Source organism: Mus pahari, chromosome 19 (assembly GCF_900095145.1).
Source record: "Mus pahari chromosome 19, PAHARI_EIJ_v1.1, whole genome shotgun sequence".
In the NCBI taxonomy this organism is placed as follows: Eukaryota; Metazoa; Chordata; class Mammalia; order Rodentia; family Muridae; genus Mus; species Mus pahari.
The window spans coordinates 79,706,091-79,715,629 of NC_034608.1; the positions used below are offsets into that span (position 1 = coordinate 79,706,091).

The 9,539-nt window shown below is 46.2% G+C and overlaps 1 protein-coding gene across 1 annotated transcript in view; it reads right to left on the bottom strand.

The window, feature by feature from the left end:
- Positions 1 to 9,539, bottom strand: part of Klhl2 (kelch like family member 2) — a 107,980-nt gene that overhangs the window by 91,020 nt on the left and 7,421 nt on the right. The window contains exon 2 of the mRNA XM_021219112.1: positions 974 to 1,099. Within this exon, the coding sequence (XP_021074771.1) occupies positions 974 to 1,099 (126 nt within the window). The remainder of the gene's footprint in view (positions 1 to 973; positions 1,100 to 9,539) is intronic.

Consider the following 9,539-nt stretch of genomic DNA (forward strand, 5'->3'; position numbering starts at 1 on the left):
GGGGGTGGGGGGAGGGGTGCCTGCTAAAAGCCAGTTGGTTTGGCTTTTTGATTTATTTGATGATATTCGTGACTGTGTATGCACCGCATGCATGTCTGACGCCCAAAGAGGCTGAAAGCCGCCCATGGATCTCCTGCAACTGAAGTTATGTTTGAGGCACAGTGTGAGTGCTGGGAACGAAACTTGGATCTTCTGTAAGCGTATCCAGCGCTTTTAACTGCTGAGCAATCTCTCCAGACCCTATTTAATCAGCTTTTAGCATCACCCTTATCCCCAAAGCTTTTTAAACCAGATCTCTTTATATAGTTGACGCTGGCTTGAACGTGAGCTCTTCCGGCCTCCGCTTATTGAATGCTAGGACTTCAAGTGTGTCACAGGAAGGCTCAGTGTGTGGCAATGACCCTTAACACACATGAGAATCACCTTAGCAACAGGCAGGTACTGTCCCCAACCACCACAACTGTCACCACCAAAACAAGTTACATGTTTCCCTGTCTTAAAAAGTATCTCTCCGCATTCTTTATGGCTGGAATTAGAAGCCTGTCCTCGGCATTAATGAATGGAAATACAATGCAAGTAACGATTTTTCCAGTAGTCACGTTGAAAAGTTAAAAATAAGCAAGATTAATTTCAATATAATACTCCATTTAAATCCCCAAGTCCCCAGGCTCAGAGGATAAAAGCATTTGCCATCAAAGCTGAAGACATGAGTTCAAATACCCGAACACAGTGGTAGAAGAGAAGTGATTCCCACAGGCTTTCCTTAACTGTCACACATGCCCACACATGTGCACCGTGTGCGTGTCACACATATCACAAACACACACGAATGAGCAAATGAATAGGCAGAATATCTGATATGTTTAACATACAACCTGTATTTTAAAGATTAAACAATGGGGGCAGGAGGGCCTACAGACAAAGAGAAATAAAAGGAAGACTAATGGGTGCATGTGCATTAGAGTGACGTTACCTTCTTAGTTCGTTCATGACTTTGAAGGCTTTCTTCATGTGCCAGGGGTTCACCGTCAGTGGGCAATGTTTCTCAGGATTCTCGTCTTTTGAATCCAGGGGCTTCTGATGACCCTGTTTTGTGCATCTGTACACAGAGGAAAGAGCAAAAAGAGAAGACAACCATCTCATTAAGGGGTAAGTCAGTTCCGGCTTGTCAAGCTACAGACCAACCAAATGCCTGCCACCCTCCCCGGCCGTCCTTAAGTGAGAGTAAGACGCAACTCAACTCTGAGCGCTTTCCTATGGGCACTATGGTTTCTACAAAAAAAAAAAAAAAGTGGGTAATTATCTCCCTGGTGTCAAAGACCTGTCAAATATAAACGATGAAGATTCAGGGAAAATGGCTTAACAGAGTGAGCTCTCTAAATATAAAGATGCTGCAAAAGATCTCTGCTGGAAATCAACTTGCTTTTATAATCAAAGTACAGTCATACACATGCATACATGTTATATAGAGCGGGGAGAGAGGGAGAGAGAAGGAGTGTGTTTGTTTACAAACTAAGAACAGGGTTGTACTTTAAGCAAACTTCAGACACAGAATCTGATTTAAACATGCTCTCTTTGCAAAGATAGTCAGCCCATGTATTTGGGGCCTACACTAGAAAGAGATGCATCATATTAACTAAAAGTTCTCGACACACAACGTCAGCTTCTGCAGATAATGGTACGATCTCATTATCTATAATCACCACAACAACTCCATAAGTTAATTACCATAATTAGCCCATTTCACAGATGAAGAGACTGAGGTGGGAAGGAGGCAATGAGTGACACATTGCGTATCAAGGCACAGCCGACCTGACTGCTTTCTACCCCGTGCATGCTCTCTACCACTTCCAGCATCATGAGGTCACCTCACGTTCAGACGGATCATTTTTCTTTTCTTTTTCTTTTTTTAAAAGAAAAGCTTTGTTTTCTTTTTATGGATATGAATATGCATCTGTGTGTGGGGGGTTGTCCATGGAAGCAAGAAGAGGGTGGTGGCTCTTCTCTAGGGTCACGGGGAGTTGTCAGCCACCAGGGTGGAGACTGGGACCCCAACTCCAGTCCTCTGCAAGGGCAGCACACGCTCGTAGCTGCTGAGCCAACTCTCCAGCCCCTCTATTTACGGTGTTTAAGAACACGAGACTTTAAGTATCGGATACGAACTATTCCTTTGAGAGGTGGAGGCATAGAAATTGTCAGAATTAGGAATGTGATGTGAGAGCCAAGAACTGCTAACTACATGGACGCAAAGGGAATTTTCGAAGTGATACATGGATAACTCAGGACATTTACCACAAATCATCAGATTAGATTACACGTATTTTTACAGAATATAAATTATACTTCAAAAAAAAAATGGAGTCAGAAAACAGGCTGGAGAGATAGCTCTGAGTTTAAGAGTGTCTTAGTCAGGGTTTCTATTCCTGCACAAACATCATGACCAAGAAGCAAGTTGGGGAGGAAAGGGTTTATTCAGCTTACATTTCCATACTGCTGTTCATCACCAAGGAAGTCAGGACTGGAACTCAAGAAGGTCAGAAAGCAGGAGCTGATGCAGAGGCCATGGAGGGATGTTCCTTACTGGCTTGCTTCCCCTGGCTTGCTCAGCCTGCTCACTTAGAGAATCCAAGACTACCAGCCCAGAGATGGTCCCACCCACAAGGGACCACCCCCTTGATCACTTGAGAAAATACCCCACAGCTGGATCTCATGGGGGCATTTCCTCCAACTAAAGCTCCTTTCTCTGTGATAACTCCAGCTGTGTCAAGTTGACACAAAACTAGCCAGTACAAAGGGCAAATGTTGTTCTTGCAGAGGGTGTGGGTTCAGGTCCCAGAATACACATACTGGTTCTTAAACAGCTGTAACTTCAGTTCCAGGGGATCTGACACCCTCTTCCATCACCGTCCCTAGGCACCAGGCATACATATGGTACACACGTACACATAAAAAAAATAAATCATCTTTTAAAAACCAAGGCACCACAGTAACTCTCCTGAGATCCACACACATATGTGGTACAAAGAACAGCAGCAAGTGTCCCGCACATGGACCTGCTCTTCTTCCTCTACCGCACTTCTAGAAGGGCGGAGCCTTTGAAAGAACAAAACAAAACACTGTATTATGCACTCATTCCTACAACCAACTTTTTTTAAGTGTACTTGTAAACTATCAATGAATAAAGCAAAGATTTCTGCAGTCTGTGGGAAGCGGACACAAAAAGTATGGGCAAGTCAAAACCCTGGGTGGGTAGCATGCTACAGGACAAGGCGAGGTGACACGGGGAGAAAGCCGGAGAATAGGGTCAAGGACAGTAAGTGGGAGCTGAGAGCCGCACAGAGGCTGGACAGTGAGAGAGGGCTCCCGGAGAAGGCAGGGGCACAGCCGGCTGCAGTGCCCACCCAGCCCCACAGCCCCACAGAGAAACAGAGTAACAAAAGCTACAGTCTACATTTTCAAAGGCCACCCACTGCCCCGTGAAGACACCTGGGCAGGTTAGGTTTGTCAACTTGACAAAACCTAGAATCACCCAAGGGACCTCAAATGAAGAAACGCCTAACTCGGATTGGCCAGTGGCCATGTCTGTGAGCCTGCTTTTACTGATGTGGAAGAGAAAGCCCACGGTGAATGGCACCATCACTAGGCAGGTGGCTAGGGCTATATACGTAAGAAAGATTGCTGAGCCGGGGCCAGAGGACAAGCCAGTAACACTGGTCCTCCACGGCTTCTGCTCCAGGCTCCTGCCGTGACAACCTCAGAGACAAATGGATATCTGGAAATGCAAGGTGAAATAAACCCTTTCCTCCCCTCCGTGGGTTTTCTGTCCGAGTGGGTTGTTTTGTTGTTTTCTGTTTATCAGAGCAATCGGAAGCAAACTAGGACTAAAGAATGGAAAGAAGAAAGGGATTTGGGTATGGCAGTAACCTCTAAAGCAGTGGTTCTCAAATTTTGGGTCTCAACCCCTTTGGGGGGTCCAATGACCCTTTCACATGGGTCAAATATCAGATATTTACATTACAATCCATAACCGTAGCAAAGTTACAATTATGAAGTAGCAACCAAATAATTTTAAGGTTGAGGTCACAATATGAGGAACTGTATTAAAGGGTCACAGCATTAGAAGGCTTGAGAAGTACTGGCCAAAGGTGTTACGGGGAGGCTGCCTTTGGTAAGAGAAGTGGCTGGCTTTTGCTATGTTCAAAGCAGCAGCAACCAGGTTTACGTACAAAGTCTGGGCAAGGAGAAGGATTGAGTTTCCGTTAGCAGCAAGAGGAAGGCTATGGGAGGAACCAACCTGGGGTGCAGGAAGATCATTGTCACAGGTTGGTACTGACGTGTGGACACAAAACTCAGGAGAAAGATGCCAAGATAGCCTGGACTTGAAAATTAAAAATCTAACAGGCGGACTGGTGAGATGGCTGAACAAGCAGAGACATTTGCCAAGTCCGACAATCTAAATTTGACTGCCAGAACCTACATGTTAGAGAGAACCAACTCCAAAAGTTGAGTGTGCACATACACACACACACACACACACATATTTAGATGGTGACAGATTTCTGAGAACCATTGGTTAATGGACAAAGTCAAAAAGCAGGCTGGCTACATGGTAGTGAGTATAAGAAGCCAAGATGCAGACTGTCAACACTAAGGAAACCTAGAAAATTCAGCATGATTTTCTGTTTCCTCAGACCTAGCACAGCCCTTGATTCCTTATCAGGCTGTCCACCAAAACCAGGCCGAACCCCTACTTCCCTGTCGATTTGTTTCTTAAGCCTGAACAACTGGGTGAACACAGGGCACGGCCTCCAGACACAAATTCCACTGCTGGCATGGGATAAGAAGAGGCACACTCCATTAGCTACTGGGGAGAGAGTACAGAGTGATTTAAGAAAGGATCCTGGGGCTGGAGGGATGGGTCAGTGGTTAGAGAATACTGGCTACTCTTCCAGATCTGAGCTCAATTCCCAAGCACCCACATGGCAGCTCATAACCCTTTCTGTACCTGCAGTTCCAGGTGATCCTCCACCTCTTCTGGCCTCTGTGGGTACCAGCCATAAGCATAGCACAGACACACATGAAATATTGGGGGGTTTTTTGTTGCTTTTTGGGGGGTTTTCTTTTTTTAAGAAAGGATGTAGAGAGCTGGGGAGATGGCTTGATTGGAAAAGGACCTGATGCACAAGTGGAAGAACTAGACTGAGATCTCCAGCACGCACAGAGGACCAAGCACCTGATGGACAGGTGCGACCCTAGCAATGGGAGTGCCGGCTGACCAGCCTTCCAGCCAATGAGCAAGCTCCCAGATCCGGGAAAAGAGCCCATCTCAGAAACTCCCAGCACAGGACACAGCGGATCCCAACTCAAAGTCTGGAATCCAGGCAAACCCCTTCTATGGCCATGCAATATGGAATTCCTACAGCAGCTGGAAAATATTGTAAGTGAAAATTCGTGATAATAATCATCACAGGAGAGTGCTGAATGTTCAGAACAGAAACAAATGGACTCTGTTTCAAAGTGGAAAAAAACCTGCATTGTTTAACAGTCAGGAGCTTTATACCTACATAACCAATCAGGAGCCCATGAGATGCCTCAGTGGGAAAATGCACCGGTCCCTAAGCTAAACAGCCTGACTTCAACCCCAGGGACCCACAGAGTGGAAAGAGAATCAACTCCCTCTTCCTGTCCTTTGACCCTCACATGATGTGGCCAGCACATACCTCCCTCAGCAGAGACAGACAGACAGGCAGGCAGGCAGATAGATAGACATTATAATATTTTTTAGAAATTAAGAGGGGCTGGAAGATGGCTTAGCAGTTAAGAGTGTTTGCTGCTCTTGTAGAAGACCGGGGTTGGGTTCCCAGCACTGACACTGCAGCCTACAGCTACCTGCCTCAGGAGATCCAACTCTTCTGGCCTGTGCTGGCACCAGGCATGCACATGGTTCACATACATGCATGTAGGCAAAACAGCCATGAAATAAATAAATATTTTTAAAATTAGGATTTACGAGTGGGTGTGGTAGTAACACACCTGTAACCCCAGCATTTCTGTAAACTGAGGAAGATCACAAGTTCAAGGCTACCCTTAGCAACACTGCAAAGAACGAGCTCAGAGCAGAAAGAAACTCCTGGCTTTGCAGAGTGAATACTAAGGCTGCCACACATAATCAAGGCACACGGTAGTGGTACTCTCCTTAAGCGATTTTCAGCTTCTTCCGTTTTGTTTATTCAAAGACTTAAAACGAATAAGGAAGAAGTAACGCTGGCTTTCCGTTCTTAAGTGGTCTTTGTACTGAGAGCCACCCAGGAGCACAGCCCTGCTGCACAGACCCTCCCACGACTGAAATCCTTCCCACGAGTCCTTCTTTCCTGTATGGCTTTGTGTTAGATGTCCTGGTCATTAGCAGAATGGAGCAAGTCATGACACACCATGTTAAAACTGGAGCTACTAAGGGCACCCGCTGGGGGGGGGGGGTGTAAAAGTTCACCCTAGAAACTACACCCTGTATGCCTAGGTCCCGTCCCTTCTTGCCTCGGGACAAAGACCAGTCTCCTCCGGAAACACTGGGCACTGCCTTCTGGGGAATATCAATAGAGACACTTTTTTCAAAGTCCCTTCACCTTTCTCGCCTCAACTCTACACTCCACAACCATTCTTACCCAGCTGGTGCCTATTGTTATCAAAAACACATCAGAAAGAGCTGCCAGCTGCCCTTTCTTTCTTTCTTTCTTTCTTTCTTTTTTTTTTTTTTTTTGGGGGGGGGGGTTGTTTGGTTTCTTGTTATTGTTGTTGTTGGGTTTCAGGGGTTTTTTTTGGGGGGGGGTTGATTTTTTGAGAAAGGGTTCTCTATATAGCCCTGGCTGTCCTAGAACTTGATCCATAAACCAGGTCTGCCTGAAACTCACATACTCACCTGCCTCTGCTGGGATTAAAGGCATGAGCCACCACCATCCACCCAGCATCAGTTGCCATTTCTGAGAGGTTAAATTCCAGCATACAGTTTAGGCTACAGAGGCGATACTCCTCAGGTTGTTACCGGAATGCCTGACCTCCACAGACTCCCAGGCTAGCTCTGTAACTGAGGTGACCATGTCACCCTACCTTGTGTATTCTCACACCTCGGGAAAACACTCTAACCTGAAGAATTCTCAAATAGTCAAGATTTTTCAAAACCAGGCAAAGGGTTAAGAGCATGCTAACAATGCAGACAGGATAGATAATCCCTTCCGTGCTATTTGATTAAGAACAGTAGTTTCTGGGTTTGTTTTAGAGGATGGGGAATAGAAATATGAGAAAAGGGCTGGAGAGATGGCTCAGAGGTTAGAAGACCTGTGTGACCATGAGGATCTGAGTTTAGATCTCAGAACTCCCATGAAAAGCCAGGCAGGACTGTTCACATGCCCCTGACCCAGCACTGTGGGGAGCAGGGCAGGGAGTGATCACTGGAACCTGCTGGCGACCAGTCTAGCTCTAAGCTCAGAGAGACCCTGTCTGAAAGCAAGCAGGAAGAGAGTGGCCAGGTCTGTATGGTTAACTGTTCATTTCAACTTGACATAAACTAGTCACCTGAAAGCAGGACCCTCATTTGAGGGACCGCTCTCCTGAGACTGGTTTGTGAGCCCATCCATGGGAGCTATTTTGCTTCTTGATTATGGGACAGTCCAGTCCGCTGTGGATGGTGCCACCCCTAAGCTGGTAGGCCTGAGCAGAGTAATAATATTATCGGAGAGAGCTAGAGCCATCCAGCAAGCACCATTCCTCCATGACTTCTGCTTCAAGCTCCTGCATGACTTCCTTCAAGTAGGAGACTGTAACCTATAAGATGAATTAAGTCCTCCCGATCCCCACTTGCTTTTGGTCATGGTGTTTACCATGACAACGGAAAGTAAACTAACACAGGACACCCAGCATCCTCTTCTGGCACAAGAATGCATGCCCATGCCCAGAGTCCACAGACCACACACATATAGACCACACTCGCATCCGTAAAGGTTAACAGAAAAATCCAATCCAGGCCTGGAGAGATGCATCAGAGGGTAAAGTTGATGCTGCAGACACAGGGAGAGCTGAATTTGATCCCTTAGTGCCCGCATAGTAAAGCCCACCTGTAGTCTTAACACTGGGGAGGCAAGGAAACAATTTTTGGAGTTTGCTGCCCAACTGAGACAACCAGAATGGAACCAGCAAGTCCCAGCTCCCAATAGAGACCCTGTCTCAAAAACCTAAGATGGAAGGCCACTGAGCTGGCTCAGCAGCAGATAAAGGCAACCATGCCTGAGTCTGACGGTCTATGTTTGATTCCAAGGACCACACCGAGTGGTCAGACAGAACCAACTCCTACAAGTCAAACACTGATCTCCACACAAGCACACACACGCGTGCACACACACACATACCCCTGAGAAAAACCCAATCCGTTTCTCGAACCATGCAGATCCATCTGTCCTCCTATAAGGAGTCAGGCAATACCTTTTTAGAAATATGTCAATCAGAACGATGGTATCTCTGGGGGACAGGGGTGAAAGCAGCCGTGGATGATTTTTAAAAACAATAACAACTGGTGATGTAATACGCCTTACCACCCACTTACCCTCCCACCCTAGGCCAATCATCCCAGATTGAGAACAAGCACTTTAGAGAATCCGGATTGTTTATAACTTTAGTGTTCTCTGGTGCTACAAGTCATGGGAATGCTATGGCTGCAGATTTTCCCAGGGGGCCAAAGACACTATGGCACTTAGGATGTAAATGCTTTGGCCCCTGGGTGGCCACCATCTCTGTTCTACCCTCTGCCTGTTCACCTCAAAAGCTACAAGACTCCCCGGCTTGCAATGAGTCAGCCACCATTACTCACAAACTTCTGCCAAGTTCACGTCAGCAGCTGTTGTTTTCAAAGTCACCATCCGTGCTGTACTGCTCTGAAGTTTCCCCCAGTACTTTATAATATTTCTCCTGTGCTCTCGCTGTCTCCCCTGCCAAACGCACTTTCAGAAGCTTGGCGAGTTACTAGCAGCGATCCACTTAAAACAAGACCAGATATTGGAAATATGGACTAGAACCCAATGACTGTCTTCACAAAGACACCACTCTATAATAAAACTTCCCAACAAAATTCCCTCAGAGCCCCCCTCATCCCTGCCCCATGGTGTCTCCCAATAATCAGTAAATCACTGAGAGGCTGAGAAAGCAGTAAGTTTTCCTCAGTCAACACTTAGTTCATGGCAAGGTTATGATTGAAGTTGCTGCAATGTTGTAAAGGTAATTTTTCTACAAGTGTATGGAATTTAAGCATCACTTGGGCTTTAGTTGTACCATTGCACAAACTGTAATCAATAAACTTAACAGTATTCACCAAATAAATATGGCTTTTAAAAAAAAATTTTGAGGATGTCTGCCCTATTATCCCCAGAGCTTGGAATGGGTTGAGGATGGTAGATGTTGCTTAGGATGTGTGAGGCTCTGAGTGAGAGTCCCACCCCAGAAGGAAGGAAGGAAGGAAGGAAGGAAGGAAGGAAGGAAGGAAGGAAGGAAGGAAG